At 43.1% G+C, this 23833-nt stretch overlaps 2 protein-coding genes and 1 long non-coding RNA gene across 5 annotated transcripts; all 3 read left to right on the top strand.

The window, feature by feature from the left end:
* Positions 1-579: 579 nt before the first annotated feature.
* LOC307091502 (uncharacterized protein) lies at positions 580-5986 on the top strand. Its single transcript, XM_079758501.1, has 3 exons — positions 580-977; positions 2342-3084; positions 4665-5986. The coding sequence occupies exons 2-3, from the start codon at positions 2422-2424 to the stop codon at positions 4821-4823; spliced, it is 822 nt and encodes a 273-aa protein (XP_079614627.1). The 5' UTR covers positions 580-977; positions 2342-2421; the 3' UTR covers positions 4824-5986.
* A 4096-nt stretch (positions 5987-10082) lies between these two features.
* Positions 10083-13470, top strand: LOC307091482. Of its 2 annotated transcripts, XR_013812739.1 has the most exons (13): positions 10083-10100; positions 10622-10658; positions 10862-10887; positions 11070-11108; positions 11287-11354; positions 11526-11583; positions 11762-11806; positions 12054-12121; positions 12303-12396; positions 12669-12734; positions 12903-12968; positions 13146-13182; positions 13358-13470. It is a non-coding gene; the product is annotated as an uncharacterized lncRNA (long non-coding RNA). The 2 variants fall into 2 exon arrangements; XR_013812740.1 differs by having other exon boundaries at positions 10090-10100; positions 10862-11108.
* Positions 13471-14397: 927 nt separating this feature from the next.
* On the top strand, positions 14398-23686 carry LOC307091202 (uncharacterized protein). 2 transcript variants are annotated; one of them, XR_013812715.1, is made up of 21 exons: positions 14398-14474; positions 14901-14945; positions 15150-15175; positions 15571-15638; positions 15815-15874; positions 16050-16094; positions 18277-18348; positions 18528-18669; positions 18958-19011; positions 19601-19645; positions 19844-19870; positions 20049-20090; positions 20272-20339; positions 20516-20575; positions 20740-20781; positions 22026-22097; positions 22275-22424; positions 22700-22771; positions 22950-23050; positions 23339-23406; positions 23573-23686. XR_013812715.1 is itself a non-coding variant. In XM_079758126.1 (21 exons), the coding sequence occupies exons 4-11, from the start codon at positions 15621-15623 to the stop codon at positions 19853-19855; spliced, it is 420 nt and encodes a 139-aa protein (XP_079614252.1). In that variant the 5' UTR covers positions 14398-14474; positions 14901-14945; positions 15150-15175; positions 15571-15620; the 3' UTR covers positions 19856-19870; positions 20049-20090; positions 20272-20339; positions 20516-20575; positions 20740-20781; positions 22026-22097; positions 22275-22424; positions 22700-22771; positions 22950-23050; positions 23339-23406; positions 23573-23686. The 2 variants fall into 2 exon arrangements, 1 of the variants encoding a protein (XP_079614252.1); XM_079758126.1 differs by having other exon boundaries at positions 18528-18641.
* Positions 23687-23833: the final 147 nt, after the last annotated feature.

The following is a 23833-nucleotide window of genomic DNA, read 5'->3' as shown; positions in this document are numbered from 1 at the left end:
CAACCACACACACACACACCAAGCCTGTTGAAAGACTTTATCCAAGAGATTTGTTTTCTGAGAGCAAACCGCGTCACATTTGCAATATTGGAAGCCAAAACAATATTGGACGTGTAACCTAGTCCTAGATTATAATATCATGACTGACAGATACTAAGTGACCCCCAATATATATTGGTGCTATAATGCTAGCATTGGTTAATAGTTTTGTTTTTCAACAATTAAAAAATGTGCTTGTTTCCGCTGCACACGGTTGTTTCCCTTATTGTTACACTCCTAATTACCCTCCAAACATTAACTTTAAACATGACTTCAGGACATTACTCTCAGACCACCATTAAACATTAACCGGATTCCCTGGTAGGAACACAAACACGGCTAGGGTGAACACATCTTCAAACAGATCTCAGACATTTAGGGCTGGAAAGAGTGAAAAAAAGAACCTTGAAATGTAGTGAATGGTTTACCGGTTACTTCAGATGTTCAGATTATCAGACGTGATATCACTGTGAGCAGTCCCCGTATGAAAGGTTCTCACATAACATCACACGTCCCTGACTCGCTTTGCCTTCTGTCCTTAAAAATGTGTCCTAGGGCAGGGTGCTTTAAAACACCACAGTAGGTAAGGACGGGTTTGTGTGTGTGTGTGTGTGTGTGTGTGTGCGCGTGCGCTTTAAGACACACTGATTCACCGAACACTATATCTGGCACTGTTTGCTGATGTCATAGCTGATGAGTGTGTGTGTGTATGTGGAGGGGGCGGAGGAAGAGCGAGTGAGAGTGTGTGGGTGCGTTGGGCTGTGTGTGTGACGCTGTGTGCCTGGATGACGAGGCTGTGTCGCTGTGCAGGTCGAGGCAATGGTCGAGAGAGGAGAGTATCCTTCTGCTCACAGGACTGCGCGACCAGAGAGACTGAAGCACACGACAAGAGAGGACCTGCCTCACAAGCACTGGAGAGCTGAAGCAGACAAGAGAAGGTAAACTGCGTCCTGTTGTTCTTTCATATTGTGTACTTTTTGTGTATTTGTGTATTATTATTTTTCTTTTAATTTCATGTCCTTTAATTTGTTACTTTTTATTGTTGAGGTCTTGCACTGACTCAGAGAGGTTAAATGGCACCACATTTTTCACCACTGTGAATGTGTACAACTTTGACAACTTTTTCTCTCAAAGTTGGCTATGGAGATGGGTTAACAATATATTTATATAGTACTTATCTTACAATGTCCTCCAGCTTAGCTGTTTCTAATAACAGTGTAACATTAGAAACAAAGTTAATAACGATTATAAATATTTATTATATCATTTAGCTTAAGCTGTCACCGTTTTGGATCTTCTGGTGAATCGCTCTTAGTCCACAGTCATGACAATAGGAATGTGTTTCTACTCTGTTTACTTAGTTTATCAGTCATCTGTGGATGGACAAACTCGTCAATTAGTTTGAGTTTGTGTTCACCGGGTCTTCCACCTCGTGCTATTAAACATTAACACACCAGTGGAGCTTGGAAGAGGTAAAACTCTGAGCAACCACATATTTTCAGACCATTTACTAACCGAGTTTATTCAACAGCAATTAATTTACTACCTAAGCTTTGAAACATATAGGTAGCACGACATTCTCTCGTAATACACTACAAATCACACAAGGTTGAGATCAGACAAGATCGGCAGTTGAGTTGTTCCATGTTCTCTTTGTGTTATCAGGTTTTTTGTTGAGGCTGGCTGTTTACTCAAAACTCCACTGGCCTTTAACCTTGTCCAGATTTACATAAGCATCGCATCTGAGCTAACAGCGAGACTAGGGCCATGGTCCTTATCAGGGGCTTGATATGTTCAGAAGGACTTCTCTCGACCAACAAAGCGATTTGTATATCATTATCCTTACCATGCATCTCATAGGATGTTTTTAAACTGCTCTCTGACCTTTGCACTGACCGTCATTGACTTGGTCAACATAAATGTCATTAATATTTGTTTGTTATGTTTGGGACGGTCCATGGGATATCTTAAGGGGCAAAGTCTCAATCTTTGTTTTTGTGTGTGTCATTTTCTGTTTCGCTCTTTTATCTATGGCTCTGTTTCGCGAGACATATAAGAGCATCTCAGGCATTTTAAACATTTCGATTGGAGGTCAAATCTCTAAAAAGCATACGTTTTCTCTTGATCAGCTCATAATTCGAAGACGTAGAAAAATAAAGGACTTGACCAAAAGACTACAGGCTGTGCTATGGCAGACAGTCTTTAACTGAACCAAAACAAAACACTGATCCCATCTTCCAGGATTAAGTAACGACATTCAGACTAACCTCTCCCATCTCTTTATCTCTCATTCCCCCCCCAGCTTCCAGAAACCCTCAAGAGTAACCAGTGATAAACCAAAAATAAAAACCAGCCCGGTCAAAAACACAAAGCGGGGACGCCATGACTATCGGCTCTAAGAAAAGATCCACCCGGAGCTCCTTGCGGATCGTCAAGTTCCTCGACACTCCGGGCGGCTTCTACGGACGCATGTTCGAGCCCGAGGAGCCCGAGGGGCCCGAGGGGCCCGGGGGGCCCGAGGGGCCCGGGGACGCGTCGGCGTGGGTGGGGAAGGAGCGGGAGCAGGGCCGGTGGGATGGCGGCCCACAGACCTGCGGGGCGGCGGCGGTGGGCGGCGCGGGTCCCGGCCCTGCGGACCCGGGAGGCGAGGGGTTTGACGCCAACGACGGCGTAACCGACGGCGACGACGGAGAGACGCTCCTGCGCGTCAAGGTCGGCCGCGGCGGCCCCGGGAGCAGATGGAGCAGGAGGAGCTGCAGGAGGAAACCTAGAGAGGCCCCGTCGGGGCTCCGGGGGGGCGACCCCCCGGAGCCCCAGTTGACGGCGGGACCCCCTCCCTCGGTGGAGGTCAGGGTGACGGAAGAGCACGAGCCAATGGGAGCGCTGATTCATTTCACAGCCACGGGAGACGCAGACGACCAGGTGCTGATCAGAGACAAGAAGAGAGGGAGGGAGGAGGAAGGAGAGGAGGAGAGGAGGCTGCGGAGGGAGCAGGAGGAGGGGGTGAAAACGTTGAAGAGGAACACCGTGAAGAACTGCCGCAAGGTGAGGGATGGAGGGGAGGGGGGAGGGAGGGAGAGATGGACAGATTTTGACCTCTGGGAAATGTTTTGGCTAGCTACTACCTTCCCACACACAAACACCGCAAAAGGAAGTTGTGTTTCCATGTACGTTTTATGTCTTTCGATTCTTGATTTGGACTCAAATTAAATTTTGTCACAATATTGCCACCCTATATTCTTGTACATACAAGCAGAAAAAGTCCTACCCCTAATCAACAACAAGCACAACGCTTATGTGACCATCACGATGTCTGGTTCAGAGCTCAAACCACTGAGATGCCATAATTTGCATATCACAGTTTGTGTGACAGTTGGGGCATGATGAAAGGTACAATACTATCGCCACAGTTCCACATTTCCCGGTTGAGAAGTTCCGCAATTAGTTGCCATGGAGACATTTATAGAATTCTAATAACAGGAGGTCAAAGTACATTGTGTATCTGTCCATGTCATCGCCAGCACATTGGATACGTAGATAGGATTGTCGCTCCTTTAAGGTTGTGCGTTAGAAAATGAAACAATAATTTCTTGTAACCTTAACCAGGTTATATGATTTCGTGTCAAAAGTTCCCTTTTATTTGCATTTCTGTGTGAAGATCACACTAACCATCACAAATGGAGTTTATGTCGTTCTTTATGGGCGGTAACTATGGTGCGGTAACACGAACAAAATGGAAAAACAATAAATAACCACAAAAGGCCGTCCACTGTACCACCTACACCTAATGCATCATGGGAAGTAACTGAAAAGTAATTCCAGTGGGACACAAACGTGCCCTCGAGTTCACCCTGCTTCTTATCAGCCAGTCTAGTGTCACGTGTTCCCAGGTGGCATTCCACCTGCTGTCCCCTATCAGCTGAGCGGAGTCTATCGCCACAGCCTCCACCTACTAAACCCACACCGTAAACACTCCACTCCTGTTAACCAATCAAACTCCCCCTCCCTGCCAACATTCCTCTGAAGCTTAACTCCTTAACGGCCAATGAAATCACACAGCGGAAGTCACGCTATCGGGAGATCGTTTTTTTTCTAGCTTTTTTGATTTATCTTCTAGGTTAAGAGATGTGAAGATGTCGCAGTGTTTGAGTTCCCTTCTCTCTTTAGAACGTGTTGGAGTAGACGTGTTTGTGTCACACGCGTGTCCAAACACTTCAATGTAGCTTAGCTCGCGCGCAAGCACAAGGGATGGAACCAACAACACATGAACATCTGATAATTTAAGCCATAGCCTGCCCACCACAGCAACCCAACTCAATGGCTAGAAAATAGGAAGACGTCTTGCCAACAAAGTTTACATGTTGTTGGTACAACAGACGTGATGTCGGAGGCGATCTGTTTAGATTAGATTTTAAGTGTGCCATCAACACCTGGAAACAATTTGTACCAATCACAAACTTGGATTCCATGACACTAATTGGCACAGCCCCACTGCGGGTTTGAGTTACTCTTTAACCAAAGAGGCGGACGCTGACAGTGTTGTCCTGTGTACACGTGGACCTGGAGGTGCAATGTCGCTAACTGTTCCCCCCCCCGGCTCTCTCTCTCTCTCTCTCTGTTGCTAGGCGCTGGACCGGGCGTTCCGCCGCGGCTGGGAGGCGTTCATCACCAACCTGTACAGCGTCACGCTCACCCCTGTCACCTCCTCCCCCCCCACCACCACCACCACCACCACCACGTCAAAGAAATACCAGAGAAGCATTATTTTGGCCGAGTTCAAATAGTTGCGCTCAGACAATGACCACAACAACAACAACAACAACAACAACAACGAAACACTGCCTGTTTGCTTTTTTTTAAATGAATCAGACTTTTAATCAGAGGGGGATGAATGAATGAATGAATCCATCAGCGGTTACCGAAGCCGACTTTGCCACTGGTTCCGACCTCTCCACACATTCCTTAAACTAAGCACTGTCACGCGGAACGGGTTACCGGGCCGAGGGACAAATCTGTGATGGCTGTCATAAGGGAGAAATATCGTTGTGTTCCCACGCTTGCTGACCCTTATATGGGCGGTGGGGACTTTGCTTCCTGCCTCCCAAACCGATGTGCTAGTTTTGTCTTTCTCATACCTCGTTGTAGTTCTACCACTGACGGCAGGTGTCGGGTGGGAAGGTAATAAATGGAAACCAATCTTTGGTTAATTCTGGACAGGATTTGTTGGAGGAGGGTGTTTGTTTAATTTATATCATAGTCCAGGACTTGCAGACCTCCCGTGAAACCCTCGTGAGCACACATTATTGATTTATTTATCAGTGGTCTGTTGATTACTTTAAAAAAGGCCAACAAACTCAAAACTAAAGGTTATTGGCTGAGCACGATGACACCACCCGGTGGTTGATGTGTAACCGACGACTGGGATGGAAAATGTGTTCTGTGGACTTCACGCTGGAACACGGAATAAAGGACATGGAATAAGGCCATGTCCTTTATTCCAATTGATCATTAATCGCTCGATTTGATCGCTATCACTGACGTAATGAGTAATGGATTGGGGCTATCTACAAAGGCCCCTCCAGTGCCTTTTTAAATAGCTCAGATTCTGCGCAGCTTAACCTCAGAGTGTGATAAAGGTGTAGAATTGTATAAAGTATTGCTCCTTCCTGACTAGTCTTTTGATTGTTACCCTTGAATATGTTCTTCAAAGCAACGGAAATATTTGAAAGAACCTAGCAAACCTCATATAGGGGACATGAAGGCACAGAACGATGGTCAAGCTGCGTACATCTATGTGATTCGTTTTTGTTTTTTGCACCTATCAATTTGTCATCCGTCGTATATTTTGTTCAATCTTGAATCTGTCAAACTGTCACACTTGTGTACTTTCATATGTGTATGTTTTTGTGTTACATGAAAGATTTTACTTTTTGGATTCTAATCAAAGTCTCACTGGATGTAGAATAATTTTATACTGAACCATTTCCGTGATAAAGTAAATACTTATTTATGCAAACGTCTGAGTTTTGTTTTTGGAAACGTATGTCATCGTTGCCATGACGCTTGCAGCAGAACGCGAGATTTCAACCAATAAGAATCCATCATACCGGTTTTATTTTCAAAGAAAAACGTAGGTGTTATTTACTGGGTGTTGGGTAGAGATGCAAACAAGGGTAAAGTTTAACTAATAATACTGCACAAGATAAAACCAAAATATTTAATTTTAAGCTAACTACGAACCGCAAAATATTGGATCTGAAAGATGGATTTGGGTTATTTGACGATATTTTGCGTACTCTGGTATCAAATCTATGATGGTGAGTTGGAAAAAGTGTGAAGTATTCTGATAAGGTGCAAGACACCCGGTATTTATTTAACTATTCAAGTTAATTCACCAGTTAATAGGCTGATGTGTAGAATATTTAACATGATAGGATTGGAGGATGAATGATTAATTGACATAAAATGCGGTGTGAAACAATTAATTGAAACGATTGAGCCAGGTGAAACCTCTCCATTTCACTCTTACTTTCTCTGCCCTCGACAATTAGTTTATCCACGCTTCATTATTCCCGATCTGTCTGGCAGTGGCAGTGGGTACCTGCCGCCCTCCGACAGGCCCACCGCCAGTCAAACCTCGATGCACCAACTCGAGGACATAACAGCGACGCCTACTGGCCAGTCTTGGGAACTGGATGTCACTTCAGTTTACCAGGTTAGGCCTGCATTCATCTAGTGCTGTACTGTTATTCTCTTGAAAGTTTGAACAAGGTTATGTCAAGGTACTGACAGTGAATACACTATATATATTCTGAATGGAGACACTTACCGCTCGGTTCTTGACATAAACCTGCCCAAGAGCCGTCTAGTGCTGTAGTGTTATTTTCTTGGAAGTTGGAAAGTTTTCTCGTTTTATGTTGATATGTGTATGGCTGTGTCTCATTCCATTGATATAATCAGTTATATTAGATACATGTCATCTGCCTTTTCATTATGTTCCAACACATTCACACAGATAGTGGTTACAGTGAAGCAGTGACTTCACACACAAGGTCTATGCGTCATTACTCTATTCAATTGTATTCTGTGTTCACGACTAGGAATCAGGAGTCAACCGGACCGGCAAACCCACCCGAAGCCCCCTCTCTTTGGCGCGGCCAGGTTCATGGCTGACCACCAGTCACACCACCACTGACCACCAGCCTAGGTCTAAGTCCTTGCTACGTTTCCGTCTCAGCCTACCGGTCCGGCTGCCTCATTCGTCCCACTTAAAGACTCCTAATATGAATAATAACAATCATGTCTATAATTTGTGTGATGCCTTTCAGCGCACTCAAGGTCAGCGCACTTAGAGACCTTGAAATCGAGATGTGCTATAAGATTTAACAGAGACCTGATACAGAGCCTTACACTGAGTAGCCTAATTTCAACAAATGTATTTAAGGAAGACTTTACTGGAACTGACACGTTCATCCGTTGGCTCTCTAGGGGTCTGACTAGCAGGTCTTTGGACCAGCAGGTCAACCACCCCTCACTGGGGGAAGACGCCAGCAGTGGGGACTACACTACCCAAGATGCACCGCGGTCAATGGTGGCGGACGGCAGCGGCAGGCATGACGACAGCGCAACGCTGGGATGAGTGACCGCAACTACATTGAGACGGCGGGGAATGTTTTGTTGATATGTGCATGTGTGAATAATACTGTATATCTGTCAGGAATATTGATTGTATTCTTTTAAATAAAGGTTGGTTTTCATCCATGTTGTATGTATTGAGTGGTCATAAGTGAAAAGGGAACAACATTTATATCCAATCCAGGAGAAAATAGATGGGAGAAGACGTACCAGGTACATGACGGAGGAAGGTGTACATTAGATTGAGATTGGGACACTGTATAGGAGTGGAGATACATTTAGTAGTGAAACATCTGAATGGTATGTGGGAAGTATGTGGGGGATCAGAAACAGTCAAACAAAGTGTCATGTAGAATTTACAAATCAGCAAAGTCATGTTTAAGGTATTAGCAGAAATTGGCTAATTGGAGCTAACACATTCTCCACAAAATCTCTCCTGGGACAAAATCAATCAGATAAAATAAAGGCTCTTTCAGTAGGCTACTTTAGGCCAACAAAGCTGGATGCTAGAACGTCAAATGAGCCTTCTTTAGCTGGGGCCAGAGCTATAGAGAGAGAGAGTTGCGACACGCTATGATCTCGCCGACAGGGTGGTCACGTGGTTCATGTAAGCCTCAATAGTTCCAAACACGCCGCGCTTTCAATGTTATTCTATGGGACGACAGCAGAGATTTCAATATTGAATGGTAAATATGAATGAAAAAACACATACAAGTATTTGTCTGACTGTTATTATTTTTTTACTGCATTATTGCATTATTGCATATTTGTAAATGTCTGTTTTAGAGTGGTAGGTGGACAACTGAAAGCTATTAGATACGTTTTTAAGTTTTGGGGGGAAAGCTTCACGTTCGTGTTAGCGTACTGGCCTAACCTTAACTTTTACCTTACATCTGTTTTTAAATCAAAGTATTCAAGATGTTCTACCATGATCATTTAAAGATATAAGCCACACAAAGTATCAAATATATTAAAGAATAACAACTCATTACGTTTGGATGAATGAAATTGTATTTTTTTATTAAACAATTAGTGTGACAACAAGAACAAGTGATTGCGATTGTGTGAACAGATTCAACAATGGACACAGCAGGGAACACTATATACTTAGGGCAAACCATTAACATATAACGTTGCAAATATACTATACTTTATGCAATTACAATACTGATAATAGCCCTGAGCAAATTCAAAATGGGTTTAGGAGGGAGGATCCTCGTTTGGTCATGAACTAACCTATTCTCAAAAGTCGGGGCATAAGTGGTTGAGGAACAGTTGTTACCCGCTCTGTGATCTTCAATGGTGTCATGATTCATTGGTTACAACTAACATTTTATAGATAAATGGTCATACCATGGTTAATCAATTTGGCACTAAGAAAGAGAAACAATTCAGTCAACAAGAAGTTAAAACGAAAAAGCCATACAGGTTAAATTGACTGCCCATCATAATCAGCATTGTTGAAGCGGCGGCATCTGTAGGGCTTCATGTGCTGAACATCACCCTTTCCACGATATAGTTAAACAAACACACTGTTTTTTCTACTAGCTATCGCATCATAAAACCCGTCCTTAAATCAACCTAAATTATCCTAGCAATCCAACATAAATAACTAACTAACTAAAAGTTAGATTCACTACTGAACTTTGTAATTGTTGGTGTAGATACCATCACACGGCGAAGTCGAGCTAACAAACCAGCAGGCAATCGGTCGTCTACCAAGATAAAAATATATATAATTACGCTGTGCATATACAAATAAATATCAGAATATTCCTCATAAAAGGTCCTGATACAATATAGACAGCTGAAATTTCAAAAGAGGTAGCTATTTAATCAATTTACCCCTGGAGATACCTTCACAGATGGCGAAGTTGAGCTAACAAACTAGCAGGCAAACGGTCGTCTACCAAGACAAATATACATATAATTACGCTGTGCATATACAAATAAATATCAGTATATGCATCATAAAGGGCCTCTGATACAATATAGACAGTTGATAATTCAAAAGAGGTAGCTATTTAATCAATTTACCTCAGAAGTTACTCGGCGGCCAGCAATGGAAATGAATGATCTCCTACGCCGTAAAATGGTTGTTTGGAACTATTCGAGGCTCCATACCCCGGAAGTAGGCGCTACAACGGAGTCCAATGGAAGTGTCGCCACTCTGTTATATCTACCACTCTGGCTGGGGCATATGACCATATGAAAAAAGTATATATTTCTAATCTCTTTACTCGAAATGCCAAATGTGCCTTCTCTTGATAAACAGTAGGAGGCAATAATACCCCGTATGAGGTGTCTAGGCTACCAATAAAAGAAAAGGAAGAAGAAGCAAAGAGGAGGGCGGGGCTGGGAAGAGGGAGGTATAAAGGTCTGATGCCGCCATTGCTCTTTCCACTCCTGCAAACCCTTCCGTTAAGGTAAGATCGTAGTCAAGCAAAGACCATTTATTTTTAATAGGGTTAGATATTCAAGTCATCTTTGGTTTAGTCTTTGTTGTACCTTTGAAGTCAGTAGTACTTGCATTGTAGTACGGCTTTCTTCTGTTAGAGCGTACTTGTCCAATAAGCACTACCAATGGTGGATATTTCACACAACACGTAACCATCCATGGCCATCGACGGGCTAAATGTGATCGTTTTCCACAGAACATTAATCGTATGCGTTTTGTAACCAGTGTCCTACATTTAACGCGTGATATTTTTGATGGGAGTATCGGCAAATTTTAACCCGAGCTTGGGTGTCACTGCTGCGGCCATCTTCAGTGTCTCTTATAATGATGATAACTTTCACAGACCTGTTCTGAATGACTGTGAATGCACCATATTTATTCTGAATGGAGACACTCGCTGCTCAGTTCTTTACATAAACCTGCACAAAACGCCTAGCACGTGTTGTGCAGTGTAGACTGCAGTTAATACGTTTCTGTTTTTCTTCTCAGATGGAAGCAGAACACTGCCTCACGGCCAACTACAAAGGTAAATGGAAGTTATTAAGGGGTTAAGTGGGCTGGAAAGTAGACGTCCATGCAACCTAGTTTGACTGCTACCTTGATGTTATTGAACTCTCTCACTGAATATTTTGTGGAAAACGTAAAATATTCTGAGTAGCGAAGTATGTGCTTGAGGTCTAAATGGACTTTGAGTATATAATGTTGAGTACTGTTGATTTCTCTACATAGGTTGGACAATGCGGCCCAATTCGAAGGTATTAGAGCCATTGGAGTTTGATGGTATTTGCCCATGTCCACGCTACAATGATGATCTTTGAACTCTCTCTTGCCGAATCCAACTTTGAAGAAACTTCTTTACCAGATTCTGAGTAACCCAACGGAGCCCATCTCAGTTCAATAAGACTTGACGAGATTTAAAATCCCCTTTTTCTCACAGACTGTATGGACAGAACAAGGATGATGGCTGCCTAGAATGGTGAGTGTTCAGGTTTTTACTCACTGAATAAAAGGATGGGGTGAAGTGATGATTATCCAATAGACAAGCATATGGCTGATTTTTACTGATGCCAACTTTTAATCTGACAAACCTCAAGGAGACGGTTTCATCTTAAACTACAGTTTCTAGAAGTGTGGCTAACAAGTTCTCTCTGCAGGTGGGAATGTGAAATAGCTCCACAATCCTCGACTTCGGGCAGTTTGTCCAAAGGAGGACATTGTTGAGGTGAGTCCCTCAAGATCTTAATGCTGGTCAACTTACTTTACCGTGTTTCAATGACGATAAACCTAGCTCACTTTGAACCGATGTGAAACTAAACCAAATTGCTGAGAAACTTCAGATTCGATATGAATGGGACTATATTGGAAAGTTGCTTATGTCTATTTCTGCCAACAGACACGGGAGTTGTTGTTGTGGTGAGATCGTCCTAGTTGGAAAAACCACTCAATTAAAGGTGAGGATTCGTATTTGTAAAAAAAAGTATATATCATAGTCGGCTTGAAATGATGATCATAAATTAGAATCTCGTTCGTCTGAATTACTGATGAGAAACCTAACCTGACTGGCCTAGCTAATCTGCTGAATTAATGGGACCGTTTCTGTCAAAGCCTAACCATCTCATTTTGCTTTAGGTGTCATGGCGGTGGTGTTCAGAGCCTACTTCTACTCAGACCAAGGTGGGTGTGAGAAGACTGTGTTGCTTAATGGCTCTAATTTTAATGCAATTAGTCTCCTTAATGATGACACCCGCACATGTCTTACGCCTTGGGTCAACACCAGAACCTGAGAAGGTGAACCCACTGGTGCCAAGGCAGCAAGGGGACGGCCTGTTGCGGTTGCAACCGTCTGAAGGGCGTCCCTATAAACCTGGGTCATGCAGACGTGACGGGCTTTATTAAGGTTTTGCTACTTTTTTCGTTCTAGGGTTCCTAGACTGCTCCAGTGTTCATCTGCTGCACTGGTGTCCTTAAAACCAGATCTGGATCATCATGGTATGTTGACGTTCATATCGGAAAAAAACTCTGTGGCTCTATAGAATGATGTTGTATTTTACCGCCCCAGTCTGAAGATTCATGACTGATTGGTACACACTCTGATCCTCCATAATGACTGACTAAGCTGCTGGATTACTGCGATAAACATGATCACTAACGGGCCTTTTGTTTCCCCCAGATGGTGGACGTTCGGGGGCGTTAACCATATCTTCACACGCCACGGGCCTCCACTAGGGTGTGGGGATGGTACTGACGTCTTTCCATGAACAAAGGTTTGCATTTGACTGTGCTTCAACCATTTGAGAAATGAAATGATGCGATCTCCTCAAAGATGTGCAATCTAGGAAGCAGTCCTCCCTGTTGGCCCTTGATGGCACTGAGAACCCTGTATCCAGGTGTAAGGTGACCTCTTGGAATCCCGTGGGAGGGTCTAGTTGTGCAAATGACGTTGTCTCTGACCTGATCATGTTGCCAAATGTACTTTAAACGTGAATAACTTAAACTAAACTTACAAAGGTTTTTCTGCAATATTTTCTTTCTTTAGGGTACTTGGGAGATACATTTGTTCTCCAGGATTTCTTTGGTTCCTGTGGGTGCTTTTTACTATAAGGTATGTTGATGTCACTAACAAAACTATCAATAGCACATGACATTGGAATCTAGTTGTGAGCTAGTTGTGCATATGACTGAAAAATAAATCTGATCATGATGCCAAAGGGACTTTGCGCCTTTGCCACTTCAATGGCCTCTAAAGGCTTCCTAAATTGTCTTTTCCTAGGAGCAAGACTGGTCCAGTGTCCATCTGCCACACTGGAGTCCTCAAACCCAGATCTGGATCATCATGGTAGGTTGACGTTCATATCACAAAACACTCCGTGGCTCTATAAAATGATGTTGCATTTTACCGCCCCAGTCTGAAGATTCATGACTGATTGGTACACACTCTGATCCTCCATAATGACTGTCTAAGCTGCTGGTTTACTGCGATAAACGTGATCACTAATGCGTTTGTTCTTTCCAGGTGGTCTGTGCTTCTTGTTGGTGCTTCTAACTGTAAGGTATGTTGAGGTGTCACTGTAACTAAACTATCAATGAAGCACATGATGACTTATTATTACCGCCCCAGTCTGAACATTCATGACTGATTGGTTTACAACCCTGATTCGCTTGTTATTGCCAGCATGGAACGCTGCTGGTTATCGGTCCAGTCTAACATAAGTCTGTCCTCTTCAGGTCACTGCAGTGCTGCTGGAAGTGTCGTCTACAATATGGCCGACCTCCTTCATGTCTGCAACTTCCATTGTTGGGCTCATGGAGTGATTTTCAATAAAACAACTTGAAACCGGTTTATGCTTGTCTATCAAACTGATTGTGAATAAGGGGGACTGATGTGATTGCTTCTCATGGTATGCAGCATTTTGTCCTCCTTCAGTACCTTATTTGTAACTATTTAATTTACAAATTACATGTTATCAAACAGATTGCAACGGAGGTAGCTAAATAGATGGCTTCTAAAAATGCTTACTCCTTGGGCGTACTGTATAAAGAGTGCGGATGTAGTCTAAATGCAACAAACGCACAGGGTAAATTAGCTTTTCAGTACAGAGGAAGACAAAAGTTTGCTGAAAGTGAAGTTAAGGGTCATGGATCCTAAAAATATTGCAGGAAAAACATGCCAGGATGGGTGACTGCTGAGTACAAAGTTAATGTTTAAACATTAAGAGAAATTAAGTGTTTCGATTCATCGTCTCGGTTCATACAAGTAACGAGGTTAATGTCAAATATGGAAATATAGATTTTTTTTTTTCTATACATTAAATTAATTGCCCTAGTCCACTTTCACTATCAAGAGACATTATCCATGCCTTTCTCACCAAATGAAAATTTGGAGGCCAAGACCCTATACGAGACCAAATATAAAACAAGTTTAAAGCTGTAAGGCTTTATACAAAATAACGCCTATTTGCATTTACGAAATGTGAGATGTAGGATGGGACGGTAAATTCGGTTGACAAATAGAAACAGGTTTTATTTCGGTGTCACCCTATCAAGTTGATCTCCAACATAAGAGGTTTTCCCTTTGAAATTAAAATGGCCATTTATCTTTTTTTATCAAAGTTACAAGGAGACACTTTCATAGTATCCAGATTGTGGCAGAAATGCCACAGACGTTTTTTGTTTAGCAAAAAAAAAAGTATTCTCTGAATGAACCGTAGGTGGCAGCAGAACGCCGAAACGCCTGTAGACCACCAGTAACTAAATGAAGAAGAAGTAGCTTATCAGGCACCAGCATGGACATATTATAGAACCAGCAGAGGTTGTAGTTCAGTCTAACTTTATGACGGCGTTGGTAAGTTGAGTCACCTTATAACGGAGATATAACTCAATTTACAATGCTTAATATAACATCAACAGACTTTAACCGGTGACCGATGCAATCCTGTATAATATTTCAAAATCTGCGTTGTGGTTTTGTTTCTTGTTATTTCGTAGCATGCTTGTTCGTAATCTTATAGCGTCGTCTAACACGGTATAGCGTCGTCTAACACGGTCGCTTCTATTGGCGCTGTCTCCAAGTGATGATAACTTTCACAGACCTGTTCTGAATGACTGTGAATGCACCATATTTATTCTGAATGGAGACACTCGCCGCTCAGTTCTTTGCATAACCTGCCCAGGACACGTGGGATTCCATCGGCCTAGCACGTGTTGGGCTGTGTAGATTGAAGCAGAAGCATTGGAGTCTGCAACGCGTTAATTTGTTTATTCTGTTTAGGTTCTCAGATGGAAGCGGAACACTGCCTACCTGTCGACTACAAAGGTATATTGAATTTTTTAACGGGTTAAGTGGGCATGAAATTGGCCGTCCATGCAACCTACTTTGAATGCTACCGTGATGCTATTGAACTCTCTCACTGAATATTTTGTGGAAAACGTAAAATATTCTGAGTAGCGAAGTATATGCTTGACATCCAAATGCGCTTTTAGAATATAATGTTTAATACTGTTGCTTTTCTCTACATAGGTTGGACAATGCAGGCTTAATCCAAGGTAATAAAGCAATGGGAGTTGGCTAGTATTTGACCATGTCCACGCTACAATGATGATCTTCAACGCTTTTACCGAGTCATACTTTGAAGAAACTTCTTTATCAGATTCTGAGTAACCCAATGGAGCTCAACTGTTTCATTAGACTTGACGAGATTTAAAATCTCATTTTTCTCCGACAGTATGGACAGAAAAAAAATAATGGCTGCATAGTTGACTGAGTGTTCAGTTTTTCACTAACTGAATATAATGAGGGGTTGAAGTGATGATTATCCAATAGACAAGCATATGGCTGATTCATAATGATGCCAGCTTTAAATCTGACCAACCTTGATGGGACTTTTTCATCTTAAACTACGGTTTCTAGACGTGTAGCTAACGACAAGTTCTCCCTGCAGGTGGAAATGGGAACTAGCGCCACAAACCTGGACTTCGGCCAGTTTGTCCAATGGAAGCCATTGTTGAGGCGAGTCCCACATGATCTTAATGCTTGTACACTTGCTCCACCGTGTTGTTTCTTTGACGATAAACCTAGCTCACTTTGAACCGATGTGAAACTATACAAACTTACTGAGAAACTTCAGATCCCATGTTGAGTGTTGACTATATTGGAAAGTTGCTAATGTCTATTTCTGCCAACAGACATGGGAGTTGTTGGTGTGGCGAGATCGCCCTAGTTGGAAAATCCGCCAACATCTGAAGGTGAGGATTCATTTTTGTAATAATTTTCATAGTCTGCTTGAAATGATGATCATAAATTAGAATCTCGTTCGTCTGAATTACTGATGAGGAACCTAACCTGATTCGGGCCTAGCTATTCGGCTGGGTTTTTGAGACCATTTCTGTCAAAGCCTCAACCCATCTCATTTTGCTTTAGGTGTCATGGCGGTGGTGTTCAGAGACTACTTCTACTCCGACCAAGGTGGGTGTGAAAAGACTGGGTGTTGCTGCAGGGCTCCAGTCAAACTTTTTTCAATAGGAGCACTGTGGCACCTAACTGAAAATTTTAGGGGCGCAACTAGGGATGCACCGATTGTGAAATTCTGGGCAGATACCGATGTTTAAAATAACAATTTGACCAATAGCCGATACCGATGTTTTGTTGTTAATTATTCCACCTTTTGTGCAAGGGAAACAAACCCTAACCCCCACGCACGCACGCAGAAACGTACCTCGTATACAGGCACACACAATGACACAGGGAGAGGCTTTTATGCTTCATATGAAATCAAGCAGTTTATTTCAACAACTGCGCCATTATTTCAACTTTATTTCGACGTGGGCTTAAGCACATAAGCCTACATGCGACGAAAACGGATCGCTATTTATTTTACTGAACACAGCCTGCATGATGCTGAACTAGACACGTCTTTAGCATATGGAAACTATGGCCAAAGAAATAACTTCAGTGTCTTTGTACAATTTATTTGTTACCAGCATTCGTAGTGTTGATCAGTTGAGCAATAGTCCGCCAAAGACGTTGACGTCACTTGGCAACCGAGGACGCTTGCGGAGTGATACGACAGAAGGGGAAAAAAAGCCCCCGCTTGCACGTGTGGTCTGTTTCCAAATAAAAGTGAAAGAAAATGTTGGCCGTGTGGGAGTATTTCACTGTCTCGGAGAAAGATCCGCGATATGCAGTTTGTAAGACATGTTCTAGTGACATTTCAAGAGGAAGCATGTAAACATTGGTGAATGTCATCTCATTTTCCGATGGCAGTCAGCAATGCAAATGTCGGCCGTTACCGATGTTCGTCCAATACATCGGCGCAACCAGAAATTTTAGGGGCACACACGGTAAATCAACATGCCAACCAAATGTTCACATTTCTATACATTTTCATTGTATTAGCCTACTAATGAATATTGAGATGAAAGATGCAGAAATTACAATTTGCTGTTTGAAATTCAGTGTCAGATTTAATTGTGATTCTCATGTAGGCCAACTCTTTCCACGTGCGCGTGCATGCATTTGACGAGCACGGGAGCGACAGTGCACATGAGTGTGTGCGCCCACTCGTCGTGCCGCTTGACAGGACGCTGCGCCTCCTCCTCTGCCCGCTCGCCTCTCCGTCTACAATGCATTAGCAGGCGTGACCAACGCCTCCCGGGTGAAAAAATAATGTACTGTGTCGGACACGGGTGCGGGTCGGTCGGACGCCTGAAAACCGCAAGTTTTGCGGTTGCGAGCGAGACTAATCCGGTGCTGGATATGTTTTTCAGGAGCGGAGGAGGGAACTAAAACCGTCACACGTGGATGATGTGCTTTTTTGCACAGCAATGTTAAGCACCACGCCAAACACCAGATAGTGTAATTCCCCGGCGTTCCATCTAATGCTTCTAATTTTCCTTCGGTTGCAGGTCGGGCGTCTTATCAATTTATAGCAGGTCGGGTGCAGAATGTAATTCGCGCAGCTGTCGGAACCAGGGTCCGATTGCGGTTTTAAGTATTGCGGGTTCGGGCGAACAAGGACTTGCAAATTAAGACCCCGTGCAGGACGCTGACTGGCATTGGCACACACTAGCCGCAGGTCGGAAGAACGAGTCAATAGTTGGCTTGCTCATTGTTCGAACGCACGTAGCGGGTATTGAATTCTCCTTCTCGGATGTTTAGGCGCGTTCTCTAGGACCCTCCCCTTCCTCACATTAGCCACTAACGGTGGCCGTTCCCTGTCCTTCTCATGCTCATTGGCCTGCTACAGATATCGGATTTATTGACAGGTCCCTTCCACGTTTAACGTGTTAAAATAAAAAAGGGCAAATTTACTGGACGCACATGCGCGACCAGATGTAAAATTCAGTCGCACTCTCAAATTTTGGTCGCAAGATGCGACCATTTGGCCTCAGTCTTGAGCCCTGTGCTGCATGTATGCAGTTGTTAATGGCTGTAATTTGAATGCATTTAGTTTCATTAATGATGACACCCACACATGTCTTACGCCTTGGGTCAACGCCAGCGCCTGGGAAGGTGAACCCACTGGTGCCAAGGCAGCAAGGGGACGGCCTGTTGTGGTTGCAACTGGCTGCATGGTGTCTCTTTAGAACTGGGTGTCATGCAGAAGACGTGAAGTGCCTTATTAAGGTTTTGCTTTTTTTTTCTCTAGGGTTCCTCGGAGCTAGACTGGTCCAGTGATCTGCCAAACTGGCGTCCTCAAACCCAGATCTGGGTCATCATGGTATGTTGCCGTTCATATCACAAAACACTCCATGGCTCCATAGAATGATGTTGCATTTTACCGCCCCAGTCTGAAGATTCATGACTGATTGGTACACACTCTGATCCTCCATAATGACAGCCTATGCAGCTGGTTTACTTTGATACACGTTATCTCTAACGGGCCTTTGTTTCCACCAGATTCTAGTCATGTGGACGTTCGGGGTGGTCACGTTAACCTTAACGTCACACGCTGCCTCCATCCCGTGGCCATGGCAGATGTGTCTTAAATGTCTGCCATGGGCCTTCACTAAGGTGTGCTGACTCTGTTCCATTAACGCAGGTTTGTGCATTTGACAGTGCTTCAACCACTTAAGAAGTGAAATGATGAATGATCTTGTCAAAAAAACCGTCAAATGTGCAATCTAGCGTCCCTAACCTCCCTGTTGGCACTTGACGGCACTGAGAACCCTGTATCCAGGTGTAAGGTGACCTCTTGGAATCCCGTGGGAGGGTCTAGTTGCGCAAATGACTTGAGAAAAAACCTGATCATGATGTCAAATGTGCTTTACGTATGAACAACTTTAATGGCCTCTAAAGAGTTCCTGCATTTTGTCTGTTTCTTTCCTAGGACTTAGACTTGTCCTGTGACTGGCGTCCTCAAACCCAGATCTGGGTCATCTTGGTATGTTGGCGTTCATATCACAAAACACTCCATGGCTCCATAGAATGATGTTGCATTTTACCGCCCCATTCTGAAGATTCATGACTGAATGTTACACACTCTGATCCGCCATTATGACAGACTAAGCAGCTGGTTAACTGTTAAACGCGATCACTTGCATGTTTGTTGGTGATCAAGACGAAATTGGCAAGTTGGTTCGCCTTATAACGGAGATGAAAGTAAATTTAGTGTTTGATATAACATCCAGACATTAACCGGTGACCGCTGCAATCATGTTTAATATTTCAAAATCGGCGTTGTGGTTTTGTCAGGTTATTTTCTTGGCATGCTCGTGTGTAATCTACTGAATTATAGCGTTGTGTAACGCTGTCGCTGCTATTGGCGCTGTCTCCAAGTGATGATAACTTTCACAGACCTGTTCTGAATGACTGTGAATGCACCATATTTATTCTGAATGGAGACACTCGCCGCTCAGTTCTTTACATAAACCTGACGAAGAAAAACGTGGGATTCCATCGGCCTAGCACGTGTTGGGCTGTGTCAGAACCAATGGAGTCTGCAACGCGTTAATGTGTTTATTCTGTTTTAGGTTCTCAGGTGGAAGAGGAACACTGCCTTACTGCTCACTACAAAGGTATATTGAATTTTTTAATGGGTTAAGTGGGCTTGGAAGTGGTCGTCCATGCAACCTAGCTTGACTGCTGCCGTGATGCTATTGAACTCTCTCACTGAATATTTTGTGGAAAACGTAAAATATTCTGAGTAGCAAAATGTATGCTTGAGATCTAAATGTATTTTTGAGAATATGTTTAACACTGTTTTCTCTACATAGGTGGAGCAATGAAGGCTAAAATCCGAGGTAATTAAGACATTGGAGTTGGCTAGTATTTGACCATGTCCACGCTACTATGATGATCTTCAATTTTTTTACCGAGTCATACTTTGAAGAAACTTCTTTACCAGATTCTGAGTAACCCAATGGAGCTCAACTCTGTTCAGTTAGACTTGACGTGATTTTAAAATCTCATTTTTCTCAGACAGTATGGACAGAAAAAGGATGATGGCTGCGTAGTTGACTGGTGAGTGTTCAGTTTTTCACTAACTGACTATAACGAGGGGTTGAAGTGATGATTATCCAATAGACAAGCATATGGCTGATTTACATTGATGCCATCTTTTAATCTGACCAACCTTGATGGGACTTTTTCATCTTAAACTACGGTTTCTAGACGTGTAGCTAACGACAACTTCTCCCTGCAGGTGGAAATGGGAACTAGCGCCACAAACCTGGACTTCGGCCAGTTTGTACAATGGAGGCCATTGTTGAGGCGAGTCCCACATGATCTTAATTCTTGTACACTTGCTCCACCGTGTTGTTTCTTTGACGATAAACCTAGCTCACTTTGAACCGATGTGAAACTATACAAACTTACTGAGAAACTTCAGACCCCATATTGAGTGTTGTCTATATTGGAAAGTTGCTTATGTCTATTTATGCCAACAGACATGGGAATTGTTGGTGTGGTGAGATTGTCCTAGTTTGAAAAACCTCCAACATTTGAAGGTGAGGATTTATTTTTTATATTTTGCTTGAAATGATGATCATAAATTAGAATCTCGTTCGTCTGAATTACTGATGAGAAACCTAACCTGATTCGGGCCAAGCTAATCTGCTGGGTTTTTAGGACCATTTCTGTCAAAGCCTCAACCAATCTCATTTTGCTTTAGGTGTCGTGGTGGTGTTCAGAAACGATTTCTACTCCAACCAAGGTGGGTGTGAAAAGACTGGGTGGTGCCGCATTTTTGCATTGGTTAATGGCTAATTTGAATGCATAATGACTAGGGCTGTAACAAAATGCGTATCGAAACCGAGATCGCGACACTCAAAGCCACAAACCTGTCTCGCGGTGTGAGAAGGCAGAAGTGCGACACGCCCTTTCTAACTCCCATTATTCTTCCAGTCCAGATCCAGCCGCGTGATATGAGCTGTTAGTGCCAGGGTTTCCCTTGTCTGGTAATAGAAAAATTTAATGTCAGACAAAATTGTATCTCTCTCTGGTCAAAATGTCAGATAAGCCGTAAGTCTGCTTATAGGTCGGAATGAAGCGGCCACCAATTATTGACAGGCTGGGTACTTTTATTCTTATACACAACTGGACTCGTTCGAATCTTCACTAGACTGACACACGCTACCGCTGGTTCTCTTCGCTTGTCTACCCACTCGCTGATGACAAACACACAGCCATTCTCGCGCACATACATACGCTACTCGTAACACGCTATGCCTCGTTATTGTGAATCAGACGTTCATGTTTTTTTTACCATCTATTTGAAAGTTAGGATATTAAACATGTTGCATTCTATACGGCCTGAATATGTCATTATTTAAGCTACATAGCCTAATATGAAGCGATAATAGGATATTTGACCGAAAACGAAACCTATGCAGGTCACTTTGACCAGCACCGTTTTTTCTAGCGGGAACGCTGGTTAGTGCTACCAAACTATTCAAATGACTATTATGAATAGTTGACTACAAATGCGTAAACCACAAAACTAGTGGAGGGTTTTTGCCTACCTGCAAGCATCCTCCAACTGCAATCTTTGGTTATTTATTCATTCATTTTGCTATACTTTAATAGTATTCTTTATGTTCAAATCTGTTCAGTGTTCCAAATTATTTGATATTAAATCATTTAACAATGATTGTTAAAAGTGTTTAAATAAAATGCTTTTTAAATTTAAAAAAATGTGGGATGTATTAAACCATGGGTCAGAAATCGTGATACAAACCGAGTCGTGAGTTGGTGTATTTTTACAGCCCTAATAATGACACCCACACATGTCTTACGCCTTGGGTCAACGCCAGCGCCTGGGAAGGTGAACCCACTGGTGCCAAGGCAGCAAGGGGACGGCCTGTTGTGGTTGCAACTGGTTGCATGGTGTCTCTAGACCTGGAAGTCGTGCGTCAGACTTTGTGCTGTATTAAGTTAAGCTTCTTTTCTTCTCTCTAGGGTTCCTCGGAGCTAGACTGGTCCAGTGATCTGCCACACTGGAGTCCTCAAACCCAGATCTGGATCATCATGGTATGTTGACGTTCCTACCATTAAACACTCCGTGGCTCCATAGAATGATGTTGCATTTTACCGCCCCAGTCTGAAGATTGATGACTGATTGGTACACACTCTGATCCTCCATAATGACATTAAGCAGCTGGTTTACTCTGATAAACGTGATCACTAAAGGGCCTTTGTTTCCTTCAGATATTTGACTTTGGACGTTTGGGGCGGCCACCTTAAACACAACGTCACACACTGTCTCAATCCAGTGGCCATGGCAGATTTTTCTAAAATGGCTGCCATGGGCCTTTACCAGGGTGTCGGGACGGTGCTGACGTCTTTCCATGAACGCAGGTTTGTGCATTTGAAAAGTGTTTCAACCATTTGAGAAATGAGCTGATGAACGTAAGCAGACAGTCTAACATGTGCAATCTAGTGCCTCTAACCTCCCTGTTGGCCCTTGACGGCACTGAGAACCCTGTATCCAGGTGTAAGGTGACCTCTTGGAATCCCGTGGGAGGGTCTAGTTGTGCATATGACTGAAAAAAACACCTGATCATGATGCTAAATGTACATTGCACATGGACAACTTAAATGACCTGTAAAGAGTTGCTATATTTTCTCTCTAGGGTTCCTCTAAGCTAGACTGGTTCAGTGTTGATCTGCGACGCTGTCCTCAAACCCAGATCTGGATCATCATGGTATGTTGACGTTTATATCCAAAACACTCCATGGCTCCATAGAATGATGTTGCATTTTACTGCCCCAGTCTGAAGATTCATGACTGATTGGAACACACTCTGATCCTCCATAACGACTGACTAAACAGCTGGTTTACTGCGATACACGTCATCTCTAACGGGCCCTTGTTTCCCGCAGTTGTTAGACTGTTAGGGGGTGGTCACCTCAACAATATCTTCACACGCCATGGGCCAACCTAGGGTGTGGGGACGGTGCTGATGCCGTTCCATGAAAGAAAGGTTTGTGCATTTGACAGTGCTTCAACCATTTGAGAAATTAAATGAGGAATGAAATACCCTTACTGTTGAACATGTGCAATCTAGTGTCCCTAACCTCCCTGTTGGCCCTTGACGGCACTGAGAACCCTGTGTCCAGGTGTAAGGTGGCCTCTTGAAATCCTGTGGGAGGGTCTAGTTGTGCAAATGACAGGTGTCATGTGACCTGATCATGGTGCCAAATGTACTTTAAACGTGAATAACTTAAACTAAACTTACAAAGGTTTTTCTGCAATATTTTTTTTTCTTTAGGGTACTTGGGAGATACACATTTGTTCTCCAGGATTTCTGCGGTTCCTGTGGGTTCTTTTTACTATAAGGTATGTTGAGATGTCACTGTAACAAAACTATCAATGAAGCACATGATGACTTATTACCGCCCCAGTCTGAACATTCATGACTGATTGGTTGACAACCCTGATTAGCTCGTTATTGACAGCATGAACGCTGCTGGTGATTGGTCCATCCTGACAAGTCTTTCTTCAGGTCACTGCAGTGCTGCTGGAAGTGTCGTCTACAAAATGGCCGGCCTCCTTTGTTTGTGCAAATTCCACATTTCTTGGCTCATGGGATGATTGTCAATAAAGCACTTTATTGTAAACTGGTTCATGCTTGTCCATCAAATTGATTGTGAATAGGGTGGACTGATGTGATTACTTGTGTCAAACAAGCATTTTGCCCTACCTCTCCATTAGTGCCTTAGTTGAAACCATATTCTACTTGAAAATATTAGGATGCTTTACTCCA

This window comes from Pollachius pollachius (genome assembly GCF_949987615.1).
Source record: "Pollachius pollachius genome assembly, chromosome: 20".
Taxonomy (NCBI): Eukaryota; Metazoa; Chordata; class Actinopteri; order Gadiformes; family Gadidae; genus Pollachius; species Pollachius pollachius.
Note: the sequence above shows the minus strand (reverse complement) of the source record. Positions and strands in the feature narration are given on the sequence as shown.